Raw genomic sequence first — 26,957 nt, 5'->3', positions numbered from 1 at the left:
ATACATTACTTTTGTCATCAATTCCCAACATTTTCGTGTCTCTAGTGAGGCTGGGAATTTGAGAGGTCATTTGTTAATGCTTTCAGAATTAATGGTTACAATAATATATGTATTGCATTATTTTGCCAAATCATTTCCTTCACTGTTTTCCATCCATTAAATGGCTCTTCATATCTCAAGTGGAAACGTTACATTTCATGGTTAGCGGCTACATTTGCCCTGCTTCACTTGACCGGCAAAGTCTCAGCTGACTCGTCAGATCCTACACTTGCTTTTGGTATTTTTTTTTTCTTCTTCTGAATGTCAAATTGACCGGTGGCATTGCTTTGAGCAACTACACTCTAAGTAAGAAGACATATTGTGTAAAATGGAGGGATCTACTTCCCAGTTTGCATTTTATTCACAATCTATGACAGCTTCAGGCTGCAGAATACATTAGCATATCGACTGTCAAATGAATACCATGAATCTTCACAGTTTTCATCCTACAGAGGTGCCGTGACTCTCCCCCGGAAAATTAACAATTTTGGCCTTTGTTAAGGCCAGTTAAGTGAAACGTTAAGTTAAGTGAAACGGTATATTCCCTATAACCCCGCCTTTCATCGAGTGGCTCGCACACCCCCTTCATGATGTTTTTCTAAAGCCATCTGCCATGACGAAACAACAACAACAAAGCTAATGTTGTAGTGATCAGTAATGGGAGTCAAAGGCGTTTTACCGACATTGAAATGAACTGGAGTTGCCAACAAACGATAGAGCACACGCAGTAACACCCATTCCTCCTATCAATCAGTCTCCTTGGAAAGCCACTACTCATAAGTCACAACAACAATGTCTCCCACGAGTGAATTATGTACTGGAACGTTGATTGCCTTGCCGTGTGCTCCAAAACATACAATTTTGCTATTTTGCCATTTTGCCATTTTCTACAGTAAATCTCTGTAACTAATAAACATTACTGTTTACTTGGCCAACACAGTCCAAAATCTCTTCTTCCCAAGCCTGGAATAAAACCAAAAGTGAAAAACGGTCAATTTTCCTCAGATAAAGTGGGCGTGTATCTACTCTAGTACGGGTGGTGAAGATGCGGTGTGAGGGACTATTATTATTGTTAGCCCAAACCTTGTGGCAGCCTCATGGTCTCTAACCTACTACGCTACAAGAAATACTGTTTTCTTGTAAGCAACAGTAATATTCCTGCGTGTTAACAAAAATGAACCCGGACACCTTTTCAGTCTGCTTGTTTCTATTATTGAAAATAATGCTATAGTTACAGCTAAAAAGCTGCTCCTGTTAGCTGAGGATCATCCGCCCTGGCTGCTAACAGCGAATTGACTGCCTTGGTTTATGTGGCTTATGTCTGTGGTCCCCAACCACCGATTCGCGGCCCGGTACCGGTTCGCGGATCAACTGGTACCAGGCTGCGTGTGTTCCACCCAAAATAATGTTTTGGAACTGATTTAGTTTAACAGTTCACTTATTTGTGCTTTGTTTGGCTTGATTTTTATGTAGGATGATGTGGTTTGAGAGCAGTCTGTTGGTGACGCACACGTCACCCCCAAATTATAAACAAATGCATAAAAAAAAAACCTTCCATTGAAGATGCAAACTTCAAGATTCATGAGTTTTTATTGTCATATGTATAGTATTATTATACCACATAATGAAATTCTTATTCTGTTTTATTCTCCCGGAGTAGCAGACCACATTCCATGTTCAAGCAATAAATATATAGATTAATAAGAATTCACGAACAATAATACAATAAACAATAAAACAACAGAAATGGTGATCATAATATAGTGCAAATAATATGTAGTGCAAAATATTAGTGGAAAACATTATTTATGCATTGAGTAAGAGGCAGATTAGTGCATGTGAGATTTGTTGAGAAGTCAAGTAATACACTAGAATGGAGAATGGAAGTCAAGTAACTGTATTCTGTTAGTTATTGCAAGCCTATAGCATTGTTTATTTGCCTAATTGAAGCCCCATTGAGAAAAACTCTCAAGGTCAACCACACTATTTGTCGACCTGTTCCCAAAATATCTGTTTTCTGGACTTTTCCCTTGGAGGAGGAATCCTGCGAGACCCATGAAAGAATAACAAACTCTTATTTGCATGCACATGACTGCAGATAGTGAATTAATATCAGCTGTAATGGGTGGTATTCAATTTTTTAAGTAAATATCGAGGATAAGCATAATCATTATTTGTCACACACTGACATTAAAGAATTAACAGCAGACCCGATTTGAACTCTGTCGCTAACTAAAACAGCAGCATCTACAGAGGCATAAACAGTCTGGCATGAGAAAACTCAATAGGAGGAGTCCAAAATAAAGTCCCTGGGCAGAGATGGCGTCTTTATTAGCGATTAGCAGACTTGGCATTTCACTACATTTCTTGATGATGTTGGTGATGCAGTCGTCATTGTAACTTCTTTAGCCTCCCTTGAATTCAACTTTTCAGTATACAAACAAGAGGAATACAATGTATGGGTAGGCGAAGCACCTCAGGAAGGTGTTGGTCCCAACAAATACTGTATATTTCATCAGCATACGTGAACCATAGATGCAAATTCTCAGCTTCACACAACTATAACACCTCCTCCATAGACACCTCTAGTGTAAAGTGTGTGTTTGTGGTATACGGTGTCAGTGGCTAACAGATGGCTTTGCGTGAACCCGTTTTCAGTCGTGTGGAATGCAAATGTGCACAAATGTAATACTGCAGTCGATTGGGTCCTTTATATGTGTGCGCTTGGATACTGCCCTGTCTCTGTTGCATGTGTCTGTCAAAGGGATAAAATAATGAATTGGGTAAATAGAACAGAGAAGAAACCGTACAGAAGGAAATGTTAAGCTGTGTTCCATGTCTGTATTGGATGAGTGCAATTTGAGTGTTGGTATACCAAAAAATTCTAAATTATGATTAGAGATAAACTTGTGCCATCCTTTTTGAGAAAAAACAAATCATTGACTCTGTCTTTTGACCAAAAACATCCAGGACCCGTGATGTGGAGAATTAAAGGATGGATGGAATTCTTATCATTGATTTGTTGTTATCATTTTTTAACAATTCGTACGTCTCTAAATTGGGTTGAGTTTGAAGTGTTTCCATATGAGTACGACTCCAAATTATTTTGAGTTTATGAATCAAATACTTGAGCGTGCAAGGCATTTCGAATACAACTCTCGTTTGCACGACTATGACCTCATGAGACACTACTTCACATCTTTGCATGAATATCTCCATTGGATTGGTGGATCTGATCATCATGCAAATTGAGATGATGTTACGCAAAATATCAAGCTCATTAGTTCAAATCTATAGTAAACTACAATGAAAGGTTCCACTTTATTTTGATTCCAATTTATTTCCAATTTATTTTGATGTAATAATAATTCTACACATAACATTTTACCATACCTGCAGGAAGAAAATGTTCCACATGTATCTGAAAGAAAATCCATGTGTCCTTCTTTTATTCCAGCATTCATGATTATAACTAGTCTGGTCATGATAAAGCTTAACACCAAGCCGAAGGTTTTTATTTTTTTATTATAATTATAAACAATTGCTTACTCTTCATTAGAGTTTGGAAATTATAAATACACAAGCAAATCAGAATATATATATATATATATATATATATATATATATATATATATATATATATATATATATATATATATATATATATACACTGTATATACACACACTGTGTATGTGTATATGTAAAACTTAATGTTGCACATATACAATATATAGATATAGTATACATGTTTTAAACCACCACAAACAAAACAATAAAACAACCAGGGACTATCTCTCTGGCCCTATATTATTAGATCATTTGGGCATTTTGCCGTTAATGAAATGAAACATCGGCCTAATAGGTCCCTCTGTATGCCATTAGCACTTAAATAAATCCACTGACTCACTAAAGCACGTGAAAGGTGTGCAGACCATAATATTTTCACATTCCTACAGTCCCTAGAAGTGTGCTGCATGCAGTAATTACCAACCCATCAGGGGAAGTACCATGGGTGGTTGTGCCGGGGCTGATGGGTGGAGTGGGGGTTTGCTCATTATATCCAAATTGTTGTTCTCTCCTACCTTTAATGCAATGTCAGAAATAGTTTGGGTCATGAGGGCTGGCGGGGAACAGCCTCATGCATTAATGAACAGCAAGGTCAGAGGTAGGCGGCAAAGCCAGCTCGTGCCAAGTATAGAGTTTTTCTCATATTAACTCCGTCTGGTGTTTGGTAAATCTACTTTGCAGGATTGATCAGCATTCAGTTTTTTTTTTTCTTTTTTTTTTTAAAATGTCATCTTGCCTGATTCCTCCATTACTGAGTAATCCCCCAATGTATTTGTAAAATTGTATATACATAAAGCAGAATTTGCAAAATGAATGAAAAGGAGCAAAATATATGTCAGCCCTTGTGTTGCACTTAATAAAATTTTAAAAATTGCTAGTGCGCATTATGTATGGAGGTTTGCCTTTCAACAACTTAACTCAACTCAACTTTATTTATATAATGCTTTAAACTAGGTATTAATGCCTACAAAGTGCTGTATAATCATGAAATAAACTGAGAAAACTGTAAGTCAGGGGTATCTAAACTCAGCCCTCGGGGCCACAAGGATCTTATTTACGTCTTATTTTTACTATAACAAATATATATTCAGAGCAATCAGTCTAGAAATAATATATAATAGAACAAAGTTGTATAAATAATAAACATTCCTTACACCTTACTTTCAAACAATATGCATATACATTAATAGCTGTCATTGGAAAAAAAATAGAAATAATTTATTTATATATGTGAGAATATTTACACCGATTTGACAAAATTTAAAGGGATAGTAAGGCTTGATTGCACAACGGAAGCCGTCTGCTTTGAATCGCAACCGCGCCAAGCGTGTTACAGCTGTGTTGGTGCAGTATTTTAACAATCCAACTGTTATGGTGTATTGTTAAAAATATGAACCTGTCTTTTGACATGGTTCTGGGAATTGAAGGAGTTAAAGTTCTGGGCAATCTAGTTGTGTAATCTGAGGTGTGAGGTTTGCACAGCGAATGCTACAGTCTCAGTAATTAATATATCACCATATCATTAGATAAAATAATGAATGTTAGTTGTTTTCCCGAAATGATAAATAAGTATTCACATGCTTGTGTGCATACATCATCTGCATTCAGTTGCGCTGCTTCATTCCTTCTCCTATCAGTCAGCTTGCTCAGCGCTGTGGGAGACTGGTCTCACAGACACACAAGCACACACACACACAGACACACACCCATATGAACAGCGGCGAAGCAGGAAGAAAGTATTAGCACAATTGAAACTACTTTTTCCAATGGCTGTAGTACTGTACAAACAGAAAGTTCAGCAGCGCAGGCAATGTCTTATTCACCCTGTCAAATGTTAATGAAAAAATCCCCCTAAGTACTGTAAAATGAGGCATCAAAATTTTATAAAAGCACACCTTTCTCAGCACTCTTAGATGGTCTCTTTTATAAAAATAGTTTTCTCAGAGCCAAATTTGCACCCCTACATTCATGCATTCAAGGAAAGAAACGTTCAACGGTATTCCTACTCAGTGTCTTTTATAGTTGTTTTTCCATTTGTGTCAGCTGGGGCTGCCAACTATTGATCTGTCAGCTGAAGCATACGCTGACTCTCCCTCGTCCATCGGGGACATCTCCAGCAAAACCACAAGCGTAAAGCAGACAGACAGGGCTTAGTTGGCGTATGTGTCAATGATGCTGGAGGCAGATACATTGAGACAGAATATGTAATCAGTGGAGTGTGTGCCAAAGCTTATTGTTCAAAGCCGTTTATAGACGCGTGTTGAACAGTAACCCTTCCTTTTAGCTTAATAAAGAGGTAAATGCATAGAATTTTATCTGATCTAATAGAATTTAAATACAGTCAAGAAAACTTTGAAGATGGGAATTTAAATAAAGAAAGTCACAGATCCAAATCAATGCAACTGAGCTAATAATAAATAAATGTGCGTATAGGCTCAAGAGAGTCAGACATTCAATTAGGGTCTGGAGAGAACTTGCTGCTTTACAAGCTGCTTCAGACTGGTGCGACTCAATCACAGATTAACGCTGCTCTTGAAGCAACGAGTGTGCAATTTGTATTTGCACGGTGCTTGACATTCATGCAATGGGAAGGTAATTAGGGTGGAACGAGGGTCATAAATAGCGAGCAGAGATGGAAGTGTTTGCGCTTCGAGTGGCAAACGGTGTGGCAGTCGAAGTCGGCCAGTGCTCAACATCTGTGTCCATGGTTCAGCGATTTCACTACAGAACTAATGTACAATTTTTTGTGTGTGCGTGTGTGTGTTTCTTTGCATCCGAGACCGCTCAAAAGTAGGAAATGTCATTGAGGGCAACAATGCCTATATCATAATAATCCTTACAAAGTCTTAGATTTTGAGATTTTCGGAAAAAGTTTACTTTAAATAGAACTTTATCCTTAAGTCCAAGGATAAATAGACCCGAACAATGTCACAAGCACCATCAACAAAAAATTTTGGTCAAAATATTTGCAAAACATTGCAAAACCAAATTGTGTGTCACTTTAACACAAGAGAGAAATGAAGGTCACCATTTTTGTGTGGGTTATCCTTACTATTATTGCTATTTTATTTTGTGCAATAGGATTTCATTCTACTTGTGTTGTTATACCGGAGTAAAATCCTCTAGGTCATCAAACAGGTTTGCAGAACCATACAATTGAAGCAACACTATTTTTTTTAGTCAATCAGATTTCAATTTCCAATTTCTGGGGCTTGCAGGCAGGCTTGGGATGACAGTCAGCCCTCTTGCATCCCTTCATTGGTTCTGAGTGACTGTGATATTCATTGCATGAAGTGGGGAGCAGACGGCCAGACACAACGGAAATTAATTTCCAAAGCAGACTTAAAAAAAAAATGTTAACAGTGAATGAGTAGCTCGGACAATGCTTCTAGTTGGATGGCCGGTTGTTGTGGGTGCTTAAATACGACACTCAGTCCCTTTGTATTCCATTTAAGGAGAGTCACTACAAATATATTGCAGAACATGCCGGGATTTTTATACCGTACATCCTTGCTGTTACGCGAGTTGTTTTGATTTACCGCAGCTCAAACCTTTCAGCGGCTTTGCGTTGTTTTGCTGTCTTGTTCATGCTGTTCGCAGCCGCTTGGATCAAAGTGTGGGTGTGTGTGAGGGAAAGGGATTCTTTCACAGTGACAGAAAAGCCTGCATTTCTCTACTTGCCTGCCAATGTGTAATATCTGTTAAACCCCCCCCCCCCCCCCCCCTCCCATTTCACTGGCAGAATTGAAAGGAACATTTTATGAAAGTTCCTCCCCCAGGAGATGCAAATAATCAATAAGTGTGAGAGCGCTTTCGAAAGGCTTTAAAGCATGACAGTGTATTCTCTTGAATGTGAAGAGAGCTTCCTCCCTCATGCTGCGAGCTACTCAACACAACAGCTTGTGTGAGTTGAATGTGAGAAGACATGCGTTTACTCAGTAGGCTAGCAGGTTATTGAGATTTAATATGTCATATATCATTGGTTTATACTAGAAAAATACACCCTCTATATCGGCACTGTGAATCTTTCTGATGTCCCTTTTCAATGCACAATAATGTAGCTAGCGTATTTCTCCGAATATAAGTCGACCCCCCTTTTTTGGTTTGATTTGGGTGATTTAAAAAGAAAAAAACATTTTTTTTTTGATCCAGTGGAATCTTAATTTGTCGAAAAGCCCTAAAAGTTATCATAATTATCTGAAACGCCAAGTAGCTCCTCCCATTTAACTCACGAACGACCTTCTTTCTCGGGTAGACATCGTCGGACCCATCCAATTTGATTGAAATGGATGTCTTCCGAGATGATTTGCTGATCGTCTTACTTGGGACGTTCTTCACCCAAGTGACGATTGTTGTGAGATCAGAGCGTGGAAGGTTGCCTTTCGCTGTTTATCCCCCAACTTGCCCCCATCCGTGCCGGCTTATTCAATTCCACGTCTGCGAGCTGAAGGAGACAAGTCAAGCCGTATTTTCCTTTTCATAATGCATCAAAACCTGCCGGAAAAAAATATCCACGCAACCTTGTTGTTGACAACAAAGAGCCAACTTGACTAATGTAAACACTCTAAAACGGACTCATACCTGAGTTATATGTATTATCATTTTAAGCCTTGTACATGACATTACTTATTTCACCTTCAAATTCATGTTATTAATTTAAAAAGTCATACTCCAAAAGTGCATGGTGAATCTGGTGATCACGTCTGCCTGTCAATACAGAGGCCGTAGGTTTGCTTCCGGGCTTCATCCTACCTGTGTGGAGTTTACGTGGTCTTCTGCGTGGTGATTCCTCAGATACTCAAGCACTCGGCTTTCCTCCCACATTCCAAAAACAGGCGTGGTAGACATATTAAACACTCTACTATTCAATTCTATTTTATTCTATTCTATTCATTCATCTATTGTTCATAGTATTACTAAGTACCAATTAGAGCAGTGCTGCTAATTATTTTGTACCTATACCTGTGTACAGTAAAAATAAAGGCATTCTGTTCAATTCTATTCTGTTCTTTTTTATTCTATTCTAAATTGACCTTAGTTGTGTTTGTGAGTATGAACGGCTGTTTGTTTTTGTGTGCCTAGCAATTGGCTGTCAACCAATACAGGGTGTACCCCACCTACTGCTCCCAGATAGTGGGGATAGGCTCCAGCATGCCCGCAACCCTAGTGAAAACATTTGCAAAAAACATTTCGCCTTATTCCCCTTATCTAACCTTGACCATAGACCACCTCAAAATGTGCTGTATTTAAACTATAGTTGATGAGACAAGAAAGATCTGAGGCACCACAGGGCATAACCTAACCTTATCCAGGAGATATAAAGTGGATTTGAACAAAATATTCCCTAAAACAAAATGAAGAGTATAAGATTTGAATGGTGCAAAAAAGGCAAAAAATTGAAGCTGGTCTGAATATTAACCAAAAGTAGTTTGATAGTAGGATTTCCTTGGTACATTATGTTATCCCAGAGATGTATTTTTTTTAACTTGCAGGGTAAATCTGAAACCTGCACTAACAGTATGTACTGTATGAAATCACAGCATACAAACAGGAATATCTTGACCATATTTCAAATGTAGAGACAAATAGATCATACTAATCCGCAAAATGTAGAATTATCTAGACTTGCTCTTATTATACTCAAACTTTATCCGAGTTTAACCCTCCCCCCAAAAAAAGTCTTTCTTCGAATATTCCTACCGAATAATACAAGAACATTTGCTCTAATACACCGGGCTACAGCAGTCCAACCATGGCCCATCAGGTATAAATCTAGCTAAACTCACTTTAAAGCTAAACTCAATCCCTGAGCACCCATATCAATCCCAATGCCTGGATATATATATTTTTTTCTTTCATCTCATATCTGTTTTCATACTGTCTGCTTGAATCATTCAGTCTCTATGCTGTGGACATGCCACCTCGTCTCCTCAAAAGAAAGGCCAAGTATCGGTTAGGGAATCCTCTTGTGTCCTCGCCCCTCGCGCGTGCAATGAGGCTGAGTGCTGGCGGCTGCTTTCAGGAGACATGCACTCACTGAAATGGCCTCTACTCAACTGTCAGCTCCCAGGACACCAAAGGGACCGGGGAGGGCGGTTGAGGGCTGCAGGAGTCTTTGTGATTCAATCCTATTAATTCCAGTCAGTGAGGGATTAAAGCAGGTACTTTGAACTACTGGCGGTTAGATGGAGTAATTCAAAAATCTTATCGGCTTTATTCAGCTACAGTTTGAAAGCATATTAATTCTTTGACTTGTCAAACTAATTCAAAAGAAAAGACGTATATTTGACCTAAATTTCTTCTTAGACTGAGAGTAGAGACACTTTTTTGTGTTTAGTGTGCATGTTGATTGAGTCAGGCCAACTACCCTGGCCAGGGTAAAAGATATATCACTCTTTGGGGGGACTACTGAACACTTAAGTGATTGGAGAACCAAACACCCAGAAGGTTTCTGAGCCTTCTGTCACACTTTTTTCTTAAAAGAAAATGCTGACATTGTGGCGGACACTAGGACCATGTCTCTCACCCAGTAGGCATGTTGCTATGATCCTTTGATGCTTTGAACCTGTTGGCTTTGTCTTTGCTGTTTTGGACTTTGTTGTATCAGTTTTGTGATGGCATGCGAAGAGTAAAGATCTCCACTAGCACAGCAACGTGTGGTTTGGGTGAGAGACATGGTCCTAGTGTCCGCCACAACATTCTACATGATGATAACCACATAGAATTTAACACCACAGATTAATATAGTGGACCCCCGGGTTATGGCGTCTCTCCCTTACGTTTTTTTTCATGTTACGAAGTGGAATACCAAGTTTATTTCGTCCCCTCTTTATGGCACTTTTTTAACTTTACAGCATCAACAAGAATTCAAACTTGGCGGTCAGTGCGCGTCACTAAATGCGTCAATGCATATGTCACTTAAATGCTAGTCTGCTTTTGGTCGGCGTGTGCATTTCATTGTGCATTATTGTGCATTTTAGTGCTTATTTCAAACATTAGTTGGTTATCCATAGGTCCCAAAATTGATAGTAATTTTAAAAGGACAGGTAGGAAGATGATTAGTATGGAAATTAAGCTGGAGATAATTAAGAAATACGAAGAAGGCTAGGCTAAGATAGGCTACCCTTGCTAGGGATTATGGCCGTAAGTAGCTCAAGTCAATGTCACTCAGGTAAATAACATTTAATTTTTCCTTTATTTAGTGCTAGTTTTATACACATTAGAAAATTACCATAGGTTTCTAATGTCTGCCATACGACAATTACGCCTTAAGATCCCAACTCCGAAATGGGTTAATTTTGTATTTTGTATGGTGGGGGTCCGCTTTAGTTTTTATTTTCTTGGGGACAATCTATTAACCTTGGATTTTTAGCATAGTCTCAATTCTAAACCCTTTCAAATGGTAAGGGGATACTTATTTGAAAAAAGGGCAGAGCAAGTTGTGGTAACATTTTCCAAATTCAGATAAAAACTGCCCAAAAGCAGCACGTCGTTATCTTTTTACGTGCTAATATGTGCATATGTAGTTTGCAAGCTTGAGTTTGTGACTTTCACAAAACAGATGTGCGCAAAGTGCCTTGATTAACACACTACGATGCGGGCCTTTATTTTTAGCTCGAGCAGGGGCGGACAATGTGGAAACGCTTTTATTACCCTTCTGCTTGGAGATGAATGTGCGACAGCAAAGAAGAGATGTGGCGCCTTCTAGGTTCATTTGTCTTTGCCACGTCGAGGCGTGGACAGAGGACAGAGGAGCCGCTCGGTTTGCTCGATCATCATTTGCACACGTGCCCACGAGGCGATGCTAACAAGTTGCAAAGAAAAAACCAACTCTTTTGTGGATTTTACTCATAAGAAACCTCAAGGATCAAGCAAGATGTGTTAGTCGCTTTAGCGAACAGTATTCATCCATTTTCAATAGCACCTGTCCTCATTAAGGTTGCGGGCAAACGGGAACCTATCCCAGCTGACTTTTGGTGAAAGGCAAACACTGGACTCGTCGCCAAATAACTGTAGTTGTAACAAGAGTTGCATTTCACCTGAATCTGAGTTCATTAAAGTCAATTAATATACATCAAAACAACACACTTCCTCTTGAAAGTTAGGAACCAACTATTGCACTGGTCCTGTTTTGTTGTATGCTGTTCATTAGGGGTCCTATTTTAGGAGAAAGGCACCAGCAGGCTTGGTGTAAACAGAGGCCTAACTTCATTTTTGTGCCAGTACAAGCCTACCCTATTTGGGGGCAGTGTTGCGCCTGTCTGGGCATTACAGCAAACATGGATTGCCTTGCCCCAGACACATTGATAATTAATTTCGTCATGGTAAGTAATACTCTGCTTGGCGTAAAAATATGTGCATCTTAATTTTAGCGCCTGTGCAATTCTAGCTTGTGAAGTTGATGGAACGGCTGTGCCTTACTGAGTGTTCCCGCGGACGCGGTGGGACTCACTCCACAGCACAACTGCTAATTTGACATGAAAGGAACAAAAAAAAAAAAAAAAAAAAAACACGAAAGGAAAAAAAAGAAACACTGAACATCCCAAAACATAACAAAGTTGGTTACAAAATGCTGGTTCCATCGCACCATGGCTCACAGTGAAGCTTGCTCCGTCAACCCTTTGGGGCTTGTGAAGAACACAATACACATTTTATATTTCTACCAAAAAATGTCACTGCTTTTGAGGTGTCATAACAAAACCCTTTATGAATATATTTTTACTTTCAACCACTAAAAATGCTCAGTGGTAGTAGTTTCATACATATCTAGTGTTAGTATGCCCAGTTTTTGACAAGTGCAGTTTATCACTACAACATGACACATCACCATGTTTGGACAAAAAAATGCCTCTGCATTTGAGGTGTCATAACGAGGCTCTTATGAATATTTTTTTTTACTTTCACCCGCTCAAAATATTTAGTAGCTTCAGCCCATTGAAGGGATTCATACAGTAAAAATACAGTAAAATGGCTATTCATAATGGGATTCTATGGGACAAAAAATAGATTTAAATCACGTTCCAGGGTATCATTTTCTGAGCACCAAGCTAAAACCGTTACAGGTGCTCTTTTGAAATTTTGCCTCTTTTGACATTCCAACTGAAATTTCAGCTTTGTATTGCCTTTTTTGTATGTTTTAAATGCTCTGTCTTTAATGAAAAAAAAGTTACAAAGTCCAAAAAATGTCTATGAAAAAACACAAGGGTTAAGCCCAATTTTGCCATCTGTGAAAACTCCACTCACATTCACCGTTAGATTGCGCTTTGTGCTAGATTTTTATTCCTGTTGATTGTTTTATTCCTCACATATTTTTTACATTCACCTCTCTCCACGTATTTCACCTAATTAAAACATTCAGGCTTTAAAATATTCACAAATATCCTGCCATGGGTGTTTGATTTTTTTGTCATTCCAAATACAGTATTCGGTTTTTGCAAAATGTTAAAACCTTTGTCAGAATATTCACCAATCATTCCAAAGAGGTTCCGAATTAAACTTTACACATTCACAGCATTCCCATTCGAAATTGATATTGGCTTGATTAATGTTCCTTGGGAGCAATTTCTGAATTTGCGAAAATGTCCACTCACCAACAAATGAACATATTCAGCATAACAATACAGACAAACAAAATTTCCTATTCATACATGCATCTTCTATAGGCACTTATTCTCAAAAGGGTCGCAGGGTTGCTGGAGCCTATTCCAGTTGACAGTAGGCAGGGAACACCCTGAACTGGTTGCCAGCCAATCGCTGGGCATGCAGAGACGAACAACCATTCACGCACCCAATCACACCTGAGGAAATATTTGTATGCCCAATACACGTGCCAAGTATGTTTTTGGTGTGTGGGAGGAAGCCGGAGTGTCGGGAGATAACCCACGTGGGCTCGGGGAGTTCATGCACAGCTGGAATCGAACTTGTGTCCCTTAACTCTGAGACGGACTTGCTAGCAAATACTCCACCAAGCTGCTTATTCATCATTCATTCGCAGGAAAATATTTGAAAACCAGTGGCGCATTTAACATTTCACATCTTCGATATTTTTAAATATCTTTTCATATTTTTCAAAATCATTCCATATTATTTAAATTTGCCATTTTTAATTATTTATTTCATTCAACATTTAGGCCATCCCACACTATTTCTCCAGAAATAAAAGCAAATATTTAGCCATCCATCCATACATCCACGGATGTGAATATGTTTTCAAAACATCTAGTTACAAAAAACTGAGTTTTGTGTGTGTGTGTGTGTGCGCGCACCTTCACAGGAGCTCTTCACGGCAGAGTGCAAATTTAAAGAGTCGGTGTTCGAGAACTACTACGTCATCTACTCATCCATGTTATACCGACAGCAGGAGTCGGGTCGAGCCTGGTTCCTCGGTCTCAATAAGGAGGGTCAAGCCATGAAGGGTAACAGAGTGAAGAAAACCAAACCAGCTGCTCACTTCCTGCCCAAGCCATTAGAAGGTACAGTGTGTTTTTCAAGCCACAGGAGTAGGTGCATCTGAGATGCAGTTTAAAGTACCTCTCTTGAAAAATACAAAAGAATAGCATCTCAGAACCATGTTGAACAGTTAACAGAAATGAAGAGGGGGTGTCAGAGGTTGTGTTTGTTTCTCTGACCATATTGCGTTAAGCATTGTTTTCTGGAAACAGCAATGTGTTTTGTCTTTGCGTCCCCAGTCGCCATGTACCGAGAGCCATCCCTGCACGACGTCGGCGAGACGGTGCCCAAAGCAGCGGTCCCGGCCAGTAAAAGCACAAGTGAGCCCGTGGTAATGAATGGAGGTAAACCTGTTAGCAAGCCTGACAAACCAACTACATAGCCACGCCCCATCTTCCCCCCCTTGACTGCTTGCTGGTGCCGGGGCGATGGCGGAAGGCCGTTTCACCCTCGCCGGAGCGTCTATCCTCGGTAGATCCGGGCGAACCTTTCCTCCGTTTCTTCGTTCGCTCCTCCAGCTTTGTCTTTGCCTTGTGCTTACCCTTTATTCCAGCTGTCTGGTGGAGGGATTCTTAGTTTGAGGCTGGGGGAGGGTACCGGGAGGGTGCTGGGGGATTTCCCCAAAACCGGAGGACAGTAACGGACCTCTCTGATCCTGGAATGCCTTTAAAAATTCCTCTGGAACTGTGAGGTTGTGGTGTGAACGTGTGTTTTACAGCCACTTTGCTTGCTGAGGGTTCGTACAAAAAAAAACCATAGAAAAATAACATTGTTCCCTTCTTTGATGCCCTATTGCAGAGTAAGTCTGTGTATCTACAGACCTATTTTCTATACCACGGTTCACCAGCTACGGTCTGGGATAGCGGCTGTATAGATAGAGTAAATATGTGGACGACTGTCCTCTATTTTTTAATGAGTTCCCCTTTCTCTCTTTTCTAGACCCAATCACACACTTTCCACTTTGGCCCTAGAAACAAATGCAAACGACAGCGTAGAGACACACTGAAACATTAGGATACAGTTTTTTTTTTTCCTTGCAGCACCTGCAATCAGTGATGGAGTGCTAGTTACCACCACTGCAGAAGTCAATGCAGTGAAATGGGACTCCCCACGATTTGCAAAACGTGGTGTGGGCGAGAAAAGAGCTGTACAGGAACGGTGTCTACATATCACTCAAGTCCCACCAAGCTTTAGTTGAGCGGTTCGCCTTCTCTGGTAAATCTATTTTTCTTGAACTTTTTTTCTGAGCGTGGGCTGCGGGAATATCTCTCAGCTTAGTGGGCCTCCGTTGACGACTTTTTGAACTTCTTAGGCTTGAGGCTTTTGGCCGAGATAATCTGTACGACTCTGGCAGGCAGCCCTTCACGGCAACATTTTCAACATTTACCAGCTGCATAAACAAACTAAAGCATGGGCAAGGTTGATTTTGTGTTCTGTCTCTCTTGCAGCAACAATGTAATGTATATTGTAACATTTTCATCGTGTATTGGTACAGGGGGGTATTAATCAAAAGACGTTTTTAAACAGGAAGGTTATTCTTCAATGGGAATCGTCCTAGCTCAGCATGCAGAGTCCAGTACTGATCATTCTGACCTATCACGTGCCTGTTTTCAACCTCGACTATTCCCGGCATGCAAAAAGCGGTTCCCAGTCCCCACTGGGCCAAAGGTGCCTCGCCCACTCACCCATCCATCCATTTACAGGACACGTAGCATCGTTAGCATAGCGAGAATCACCCAGCTCACTCTGATATGACCAAAGGCCCCCCCACCAACCGGGAAGATTCTTGGAAAATCCTCTCTAGTCATCAACGCTTTCACTGTGATAGCTTTTCGTTTCCGAACCCTCCTGAGATCTTTGCGTGAGCGCGGCCCTGCTTTCCTACTTCTTTGGAAGGTCGTAACTTGATGTCATTTTTTGCAGAGGTTTGTCTACCTTCAATTAGTCATGTGCATGTTCTTTCAGAGGTGTCGGGATATACGTAGTGTAGGACTTGACATGGGCATGTTGCAGGCTACGGCACCCTCACAAGCTACTCTGCACTTTCACGTTGTTACTCTCATCATGACTGTTAGCAGATGATGACCAATCTTTGACAATTGTCTTGCTTTAATCAGACTTTTTCTGACTAGATTTCTTTCTTTCTAGTTGAGAAATGTCAAATTTTTATATTTATCAGAATGTGATATGACCAACTTAGGATATTACTTATGATTTGCGAGTATGATTAGATGCGAGAGCTGGAAAGAATTCTTAATGCATTTGGGACTGTATCTGTTTAAATTCTCAGTCATCCAGATCATGCCGAATTACAAATAATTGAAGAGAAGGTTATTGGCTACTACACATTAAAGACAACTAGACCTCCTCGTTGTTGAACTGGACTCCTTTTCAAACTTGAAAGGCAACTAAGCAAACTATCAGCTGTCCAACAATCATGAAGACCTTTGCTTTTTCTTGTATTCAACTTAAATAGAAATTCACAACCATACTCGTTTTCTCTTTTCATTGCACTTTGCAGTTGAATTGGACTCCATTGTCTTTTATTCAACTTCCAGGGAAATAGCTTTCTGGAAGTTAACTCTGACATCTCTGAAACAACTAAGAAGAAACTAACTGCCTTCTAATTTCAAAGGCACCTAGATTTCTTCTAGATTGTTCTTCTGCATCTATTTATCTTTTAAAAGCAATAGTCAACTTGCCTTCTATGGGATTTTGAACGCAGGTGGACTTTTTGGTGTCCTGGGATTCTACAAAACTTTGAACAATCAAAAATGTCCACTTACCTTCAATTTAACTAATACTCCACGAGGAAGAAAACAATTGCTTTTTAATAAACATTAAAAAAAAACAACTTCTATTTAGTTGTCGTACTAAACTTCTGTTCAGTTTTGGTCGAACAAAAATGAGTCCACTCCAAGGGAAACTCCAATTTTGTAAATGGCTGCGATGTTGAAATGTGTTTGGATCCGTTTAATCCAGGCGTGTCTGAACTCGGTTCACATGGGCTAGTATCCTGCATGTTTTCCAGTTTTGTTTCCCTGACACTCTTGATTCAAATGATCAGCTCATCAACAAGCTCAGCAGAAGCCCGATAACAATCCTGATCATTTAAATCAGGTTTAGAATGGAAAGAAACGTGGAAACCATTGAGAATGCAGTCACGGTTTTGACACCCCTGACTCATATACTTCCATTTCTCCCATTTTCCTCATGTGTGTTGTGTGTGATGTCAATTCCATTCATTCCGTTTGGCGTACTGTATTTGCACGTACTGGTTCATTATGATCATCTTGTCTCATTTGTGCATGGTGCGGAGAAAGGTGTCGACGAACTGCATGTAAGTAAGATATGGCTTTCACTAACTTGTTTGTATCTCTTTTTTTTTTTAATGACGTATATGCAAAAGGTTTGTCGACCCTGTACAATTTGTTTGGTGTACACACACATAAAACATTTTTTTTTTTGTGAGTGAATGCTATAAATTTAATACATTATGTGCAATAGAGTGTGCAGTATACTTTTGAACTTGGGAAAGGTAACAAATACATTGCTGAGATTATGAAGGAGTATTAGGAACACATAAAAAGAAAAAAGAACACTAATGAACTAAAGAATAAATTTACAATATCCTCAGTATGATAACAAATATATACATTTATTTTTGCCTAGATAATTAGACCATTCCTTCATATTAACTTTATTCTACTAAGATAATGCCCCCCAACATTTTATCTTTATTCTTCCCGTTTCTGAGAAAGAAAACAGTATTGTTCTAATATGACTTTGTTAAACATGTAAAACATGATGTAAACTATTTTTGTTATGGTTTGAAATTCTGTGTGCTAAATTGGGAAACACATGCAGCTAATATGAAAATCATGTTCCGCTGGAATTTGCGTCACAGAGAAGATGCACTGTTTGCAAAAATACAGCCCTATCATCACAAATGTATTCCCATCAGATTAAAACATAATGTTCTACTACAATAGGACATTACAAGTTGTACCTAGGATTTTGTTTTTTTCTAAGAACTGATTCTTCTCGTAACACAATTTGTTTCTCACCGTAATATTAAGATATATTATTTAATCACAAAATGGCAACTTTTTTTTCTCAGAATTTACAAATTGATGTGCAATAGTACATTTATTTTCAAGATTTTCCATGTGTCCAAATACTCATTTGTTCAAAAAAAAAGTACCATGGTTAAAAAAATGTGATTGGTACCCTTTCTCAGGTGTGGCACTTTACGGACAAAAGGGTTGTAAAGCACTGTTTAAACAATTAGGTTATCACTTTGCCTCTTGGGGCCCTGACATAAACCCCACCAAACTCATAAATGCTCCTCTGAATGGACGAGGATTCCCAACGGAGTGGACACTGTTAGAGATGCACAAAGGGAGACCAGCTCCATATTTACTTCCATTTTCACTTCAGGTTTAATGGTCACATATCCCAATACATTAGCGCACATAGTGCATGTACTGTATGTCCTCTCAATTTTCTCTCCTCTCAAGTCTATGAGGAATATCCATACCTGGAAGTCTGAGTCTCGTTCTTTTCGGGAAGATTAATTAAAGAAAGAGTCAAGGTTGAAAAGATTTATTTTTTAAAAACAAATATATAAAACTATATGCCATTGCAAGTATGCCCATTTGGAGTTATGTCATGTTATAAACCAAATTTGTAACCATGTATGTATGTTTAAGGTCTTATTCGCATTGTTTTCCATGCAAAATGTTGTCATGCGGCACATTTAATGTTTTATTATTTTAAGAGAAAAAAAATAAAAATGCTCAAACAATGCAAACAGTTTGCCTCTATTGCCTCAATGGTGTTCAACTTGCATCCAATGTTGTATATCAGCCATTCTGTGTGCGTGTGTATGCCTGTCATTAAAACAGCGCACACATGCACAAATAGATGTTTATGCATCAAAAGATTTGAATAGACCCAATTCGAAAGAAAATGCTTGTAGCCAATACAATACTAGGAATCAAACCATGTCCATGTTTTACAAGCTTTGGTTTTTCGTTTTCACCAACGGGGTTTCAGTATTCGGCTCCCACCCAGATTTCACAAGCGTTCCCGGTCCAGCCGTCCCAGCACTCGCAGGTGCCGCAGTTGCACAGTCCGTTCCCTGAAGTGAGGTACAAAAGAAAGCTGTGAATGATAAAAACTTTTTAACAAGGTAAATCTTTTCACACCATGACCCTCTGGAAGAATCACTTGGACTGTCACAAGTCTCACAGGGAAAGAGACCAAGTAAGGTGTTATTTCCTTCAGTTAAAGAAGAACGCTTAAAAGCGTCGCTATATTGGGGCAAATAAATCACAATTTGTATGGCTTTACAAAACTCAAAAAGTCGCCACATTTTGCAAGGTGTGTTTATCCTGTTAAAATTCAGGCATTGTTTGAGGAATCACCCCCAAAATGGTTTTAGTTGTGCTCTCACTGAATGACTGACAGTCCTTCTGTCAGTACTGACAGACTGGTGATGACAGGTGTCACTTTCCACCTCTGATTTTGACCACTTTCAGGTGTCCTTCAAAGACGCACAATGACCCTAGCCCGGGGTTTTCAAAATGTTCCGACTGTGAGACTGACACACTAGTGCCCAGAGCTAAGATATGGCCTCAGGGCAAGCTAGCATTAGCACCTATCACTTTTAACAACGTAATGTTATAATTATGAATTTTGTCAACAATGATTGAGCCGCTCTTGTTAACCTCCCATATGTAATTGACTGATTACAAAAGTACCTCATAATGTACTGTGAAATGTTATAACATTTAAGTTCAGCTGGTGTACCTGTGCATACAAGGTCATCATGTTTGTCACACTCTCTGTCGTCACACTCGCAGTATTCGCCAGACACCCACCAGTCCTTTGTGGAACAGATGCACTGGCCACAGTGACAGGAACCTGCAATATAACAAAATGTGTGATTCATTACATTGAGGGGATAAACCCCCTGAGAATAACCGTCTCATTTTCAAGGGTGTCTTCAGTTATCACAAAACAAATAAATCAAACAAGACAGAACAGACGGATACAACATTGCAGATTCAAAATAGAGAACCCAAAAACCAAAACAGATGAATGCACACTCACATCAACTCTCAATCGCTCGACATGCACACATCCAAAGAGCTCCAATATTAATACTCCAATACAGTTTACACATACAACAGTAATATATAGCTGGGGAATGAGGACCAATGTGTGAATCAGAACCACAGATCCATAATACACGTCCTATACCCTTACTCTGTTAGTAAGAGCAAATTTCGTCAGAAAAAGTTATGAATATTTTGAGGATGTTGAAAAGGGGCATTTTTAAATAAGTGGATTCTATATTTGGTTCCCCGATTCTTCTGATTGTGTTGTTGTTGACGCACCCTCATTATTTTGAAACTGCTGACAGTCACTTCTTTTTTTTTTAATTTTTGACACTTCCTCATTACTTTGCCATGTTCATGCCGCCCCCCCTCCCACTCCTTAATTTGCCAGTTAATGTTCCTTCCTCAAATTCCAATTAACATCCCTTTCATTCACTTAATTTAAATTTTAATATACTCCCTTCTTCTTTTGCCCTTTGTTCACACTTTCTTCTTAGTTTGGTGTACGTTGACATGCCTTAAAAACTGAGTAAACGGCCCCCAAAAATGCCCTGTAAATTTAACACGTCAAAAATAGTGTTCATAAAATGCATGCCAAATAGAACCTGCTTTCCAGTAGTAGGACAGTGTGCATGTATTTCCTCTGTAGGCAATGGAAACCTGCTCAACCCTTACCTGTCAATTAAATAGTGTACGTTAGCTCATACGCTGTATGAAAAAAGTGTCTGTAGTTAGCTGCAGGCTGAAAATTAATGTGCTGCTGTGTTTCATACTAAGTTCACATTTTCTTAAGTGTCTCTGAGTGTTAAAGTATTGCACAACGTATCCAAGCAAGCTCATCCGCTTCATAGCTTGTTAGCTTGAAGACTGGCAAACAAATTATACAGCTAATAACTCTCAAATCTTTTGTGTGAATCTGAATACAGCACACAGGGCGAGTCTATAGAATATTGGAGGGACCCAACACATCATGGCAAGCCATCTAGGGGCTAATAGCTACTAGGGAATCATGATGAAAGAAGAGCTCTCATTTTTTTCAGTATTTGCTGTGTTTGTCTTGATATGCCAATATTTTACCATTCGTTTATTCTACTGGAATCCAAAAAAGGATTTGAAAGTGATAAGCACATTTTGAATTTCTCCGGTAGGACTCCTATTGAGTAATTGATTGAGTAATTTGATATTTAGTTAAAAACAAAACGGTGGCGGAGTGGTTAGTACATCCGCCAGTTCATAGTTCAGAGTTTAATTCCAGTTCATTCCAGCCTCCCTGTATGGAGTTTTCATGTCCTCCCCATGCAATTACAAAAACAATTATAAACACAGAAATCCAAACAATATATTTTACTTAATAAATAACCAAATTTGATCATATTTGAAATTTAAACTGTGAGATTGTAGACAGCTCTTTCTACATATTGTTTTTTTTCATTGAGACAAAGGGATTTCATACCCACAGAATATACATTTGACTCAACTTGGTATGTTCAAAAGCATCAATAGTTAATGTAATAGTAAATGTTAAGCCAAAATGTCATTTCCACCTCTTGAACTGCCTCTGAAACGTATTCTGACTACTCATGGAGACACTTGAGCGCTTCTATTTAAGATGCATACCAAAAGGTGGAAGGTGGAGTGCAATTGCCCACTTCCCAGTGTTGAAGTGTGATTGCTTTGGCCAACTTTCCTTCATCCACCTGTCGAGGCCTGCTCGCAGTACCCTTAAAATTCTAAGTGATTTCGATGTTTGTCTTCAGTACTCCTTCACTCTCTTGCAGCGAATGACCATATTTATAACAACCCTATTTGTGTAGAAAGCACAACCTCTGTAGTTTTACCCTCTCTGGGCTTGAATATTGAGCCCTATGTTTATAGTCTGATCATTTCAACACTCCCTTACTTGGTAAAAGCTCACGACTGTAGAAGACCCTATCTTTGGTTGACAGTGGTCAACACGTTCTCCTTATTTTGAAATAGGTACTCGCTCTCATAATTGTTTGTTAACACTCCCTTCATGGTAGCCCAGCATAATAAAAGTAAATTTTACAGAATCGTATCCTTAGAAACATGGCTTGCACACGCTATTATAATTACGGCGTGATCATAAAGATTTTTGAATTTGTACTAAATGATATTGGATGTTAGCATTCTTTTTGTGAATATTCATATAAGGTACCTTTGCCACTGCAGATGACTCCATCGGCGGTCTCACACTGCTCCTTGCTCTGGGCATCAGTTAAGTCACATGACCTAGGGAAGCGGCACTGCTTTCCGAACCAACCCTCCTCACAGATGCAACGTCCGCATGAGCAGTAACCATGACCTGGTGGTGGAGGGCAAAAGGTCCTTTTTTTTTTTTTTTTTTATTACAGGAGAATGAGTCAGGGCCAGGAAACAAATCTGTACCCTTTGATTCCACAACATATAATGCATAATGTGTTTGAGAACCATGGCTCAGTTGTAGACTGCTTGTCTCACAACCGTAAGGTTGTGGGTTAATTTACTGACCCTGGCGACCACAGAAAGCATGATACTGAATCCACAGTCACTCTTGATGCCGCGTCATCAGTATGAGCATAAGTAGTTAAGCTCAATGAGTGCTGTATAAATTAAGTACTATTTACGGTCCTCCCAAATACTACTTTGTTCTGACTTTAGTACAAAGTCAAGTCAAAAACATTATTGACAGTTTTTGTGTCCCCTCACTTGTATAAATGCAACATTGTGAATAATATGTGTTCACGTAAATGTTTTTCTGTTGTTTCTCTACGTAACTTGGTAATTGCATTTTCAAAATTGTGTTTGTCTGTCCACTCACCTCCACACACCTCCCCAGAGAGGTCCTCACACTGTCGATCGTCGCATTCGCAGTTCTTGCCATGTACTCGACTGTCTCCAGGTGGGTGACAAGTACATTGTCCACACTGGCACTGACCTATAAAGACATGAACAGAAGATAATGTATTCACGGCGCTCTCTTTTGTGTCTAAATTGTGGAGAGTATGTGTTTAAAAACACGTTTACATTCAACACTTACATAGCTGAGTTGCAGGGAAAAAGTAAAGATGACAAACGCGGTATAAGATGAAAATCTATCTATCTATCTATCTATCTATCTATCTATCTATCTATCTATCTATCTATCTATCTATCTATCTATCTATCTATCTATCCATCCATCCATCCATCCATCCATCCATCCATCCATCCATCCATCCATCCATCCATCCATCCATCCATGGGTAGTCAATAGTCATGCCACCTACAGGATTTAGTATTATTATATTAGTATCTACATTTATGTTTTTCTTCATAAAAATTGCCATTTAGAATGAACAGATGGCACCCGAAAACAATACACGTGACAGCGTCAAAGACAATTCAGTTATTCAGTCATTCTAAGGCGTTACTGAAATCACTATAGTTGATTGGTTGACCTCTCATTCAGTATTTTAGCAGTTGACCAAGAGTACCCAATAAAGGAGCAGCAAAGCATATGAGAGAAAACACACAAGGAACATCATTCATATTTATATTCATGGATACACCAGGTTTAGCATGCTAGCAACTTTGTATAGGTGAAATGGAACTACATATCTTAAAATATACTCCTATTTTTTTAAATCTAATTTGGTGCTTGAAGATTCAGTCGTGGATTTCGGTATACATTTTTGAATTATGTAAGTGTGCACACACGCACACACGTAGACAGACCCATAGAGCATGGCACCATCTGTGCAAGGGAGTCAGTTACCCTGGCAACCACTGATGTTATAACACCCTTGCCTTATCGATTATATCCATCCGTCAAACTATCCACACCTGGAGAAAGTGTGTGTGCATGCATGCGTGCATCTGTGTACATGTGTGTGAGGTTACACTTGTCACACTTTCTGATAAAGTCACATAAGGGACTGCTTGTCAAGAAACAATTTATTTCTGAGTTTTCATGGCTATTCCTGCAGATGCACACCACTAACCGAAGGTGGCTGAGGGCAAAGCAAATTCAATTTTGCAATTTTGAGTGTGGCGACACAAGCTCAGTCATTGGGCAGCATGGCCCTGCTTGCACAAATGGAGGGGAAAAAAAAGGAAGCATTTCAAAGATTCTGATGATGACCTGTTAGTCACAGTGCACGGTGCCAATGAAAAAAAGAGGAAGGCCATATAATAATCAACAATGGAGGATATGCAACATTTGCAATTCCGCTTTACAAGTGTCTATTTATTTTGAAAAATTGTGTTTGTTCCCATTGTTGCACAAAAAAGACACTCCTCCAGACACATAAAAAAAAAAAAAAACTGCTGTCTGTAGCCCATGTCACTGTCCCAAGTACCCCAATTGATGGCTACCAAAAACCCTCCAACCTTCTACAATATGACTGAATGGGAAGGACACACACTAAGTCAAAAAGTGGCTAGCTTAACATTATTTAACCATGATGAAAGTATAATTCAAAGTATTAATACAGTGTCAATAACTCATACATACGTATTTAAGTGTGTAGTCGCAAAGCTTGTGTACTTTGTTGAAGAGCCTGGTTCTCTGGTGCAAGAAAAATACCTCAATCAAAGGCCACTTCTCAGAACTTTATAATGAATGGTATCAAAAGTGGAATGCCTTCTTTGAAAGATCTCTCAAATAAGGTTTTGTACACAAGTCCTGGTGGGGAAGCGTTTCATTGTCAGTTAGAATATACTTGCAAGTACATTCCAATATATTTATAAGTATGTTCGAATATGTTCAAAGGTCTACATTACCATATTTTCAAATAGGTTTGAACGCCCTTGCAAATACTGTATGTTTGAAAACATATGCAAATCTGCTCGTGCATACTTGTAAGCTAAGTACTGAAAATGCATTCATTTATTTCCCCCATAATGCTTCTGGATATGCGCATCAACACTCTATGGCAATGTGGGTACAAATACTTTTTAGCATTTTGCTTAAAACTATGTTTGATCATATTTGAAAATATGGTTGAAGATCTTTTCAAATATTTGCAAACATATTTGAAAATACATTCAAACATACTTGTTTTAACAATACATTCATATTTACAGTACTAAAACATTAAAAAGTAGTTGTAGGCTCAATGCTAACGAGAAAGGTTGATGTGCAAACCCCGGCGCAATATGGAAGAAAAGTTGAATATGTTTTTAGCATTGACTTACAAGTAAATTTACATGAATTTGTCAGGAAGGTATGTTCACTCCGCAGTGGCAGTTTCCGTCTTTGCTCTTCAGCGCCCATTACAAAAGATGTCAGAAGTGGGAATTGCTGGTGAATTTTCTCATTTATTCAGGTCATTTCATTCTCAAGGCACTGTGTCAATCGCAACTAGACTGTTCTGCTTGTCTGAGAAGACATTTCACCTGTCATTTGAACAGTTTTTGTCAGTTCATACAACAAGGCTTGGTTAAGAGTGCGACAGCTTGAATTGGTTTGGAAACTATTTGTGCTCCAAATTGAAGCCACGTCCCAATACATGAGTGTTATCATTCTGTGGGAATATAAAAAAAATTGGAAAAAATGCCTTGCACTGATGCTTCTGTCCATCAGTAAGTCATGGCTGGAAACTTCCTCATATGTCTTCCATTCAGTTGTAGTAGAAAGGTCTTTACATTCATAGAGGACTGCCTTGTTGTTTTTTGGAGGCAAAATAATATATTCTCTGTGGGTTGCATGAAAGGATGGAATTATACACAGGGGATAGTAGGTGTTGTAAGCCCCTCCTCTTTTCAGACATGGTTGGCTGACCTTCACCTAGATGACCTCTCTGTGGAATAGCTACGCGAAAGGACATCCACTGCTTTTCCAATTTGAAGAAAACTTCAGACATTTGACTTGAGATGGTGAGGGCCTTGGGCCTTGGTATTTCTGTCCTCTTAAAACACCTGATTTAAATGCTCATCTTATGATGATAAGATGATCATTTGAATCAGGTGTGATGGAGGACGTAAACAACAAAAAAATGCAGGGTTGCACTGGACATGATCTGGGAGAGTATATATATATATATATATATATATATATATATATATATATATATATATATATATATATATATATATATATATATATATTTTTATTTTTTTTTAACAGTGTATGTGTTTTTAAACCCAACTTCACTGGATTCACTCTACTGCTTCTCAGACTTGTGTATGTTTCCAGCCCAAAAGATCTGCAATCAAAAACAGGTTGACTTGAATTCCTTAAATTTCTTTTGGTTATGGTTCCAGAAGCTTAGCCATGGAGCCATCTGACTGTGGTGTTGGCTGGCTTGGTGAAAATGCAGGTTTTTAACATAACACGTCTTCTTAGATGGGTGGTGACATTAATACTCCTCACTTCTGTGGCAAGGACGCCATTTGAGCCTGGCTCTTTGGTATCATGGTCAAGGAGTTGATTTTCCAGTCCAACATATTGATTCAAATACTGGTTGAGATACTACGTATCTCACACGTACAAATTGTGTTAGTTCTTTTAAATCAGCCCGTAGTATGTTAGTCAGTGACCTTCAGCGTTTCTTCAAAGTGAGTGTAGTAGTACCAGCTGGAGACCAGTGAAGTGAGAAGTCATCAGGATGACACATACTGTCAGAAGGGAGGTGTGGAAGGGAATCACATCGAAAATGTCACTCACAGTCTGCCTCACGGTTATTTCGCATCGGCTCACAAAATAAACTGCGATGACCCCCTTTAACTCTGACCTTTTTCTGCACATCAAATGCCAGACATAAGACTATGCGACCGTTCATTGCATTACGATCACA

At 39.1% G+C, this 26,957-nt stretch overlaps 2 protein-coding genes across 3 annotated transcripts in view; one reads left to right on the top strand and one right to left on the bottom strand.

Annotated features, from left to right (window-relative positions):
• Positions 1-18,869, top strand: part of LOC148424032 (fibroblast growth factor 14) — a 101,967-nt gene extending 83,098 nt beyond the window's left edge. For both annotated transcript variants that reach the window (XM_088415058.1, XM_088415059.1), the window contains exons 4-5: positions 13,881-14,079; positions 14,296-18,869. In XM_088415058.1, coding sequence (XP_088271184.1) covers positions 13,881-14,079; positions 14,296-14,438 — 342 coding nt within the window. In that variant the 3' untranslated portion in view covers positions 14,439-18,869. The remainder of the gene's footprint in view (positions 1-13,880; positions 14,080-14,295) is intronic.
• LOC148424031 (integrin beta-like protein 1) overlaps positions 18,646-26,957 on the bottom strand; it is a 34,962-nt gene continuing 26,650 nt past the window's right edge. Inside the window, exons 8-11 of the mRNA XM_088415057.1 lie at positions 23,000-23,116; positions 22,358-22,504; positions 19,871-19,984; positions 18,646-19,199 (exon numbers count right to left, since the gene is read on the bottom strand). Of these exons, the coding sequence (XP_088271183.1) occupies positions 19,111-19,199; positions 19,871-19,984; positions 22,358-22,504; positions 23,000-23,116 (467 nt within the window). The 3' untranslated portion in view covers positions 18,646-19,110. The remainder of the gene's footprint in view (positions 19,200-19,870; positions 19,985-22,357; positions 22,505-22,999; positions 23,117-26,957) is intronic.

Source organism: Hippichthys cyanospilos, chromosome 5, assembly GCF_059441005.1.
Source record: "Hippichthys cyanospilos isolate Australia breed blue-spotted pipefish chromosome 5, RoL_Hcya_1.0, whole genome shotgun sequence".
NCBI lineage: Eukaryota > Metazoa > Chordata > Actinopteri > Syngnathiformes > Syngnathidae > Hippichthys > Hippichthys cyanospilos.
This window is presented reverse-complemented; position numbering and strand designations above follow the sequence as displayed.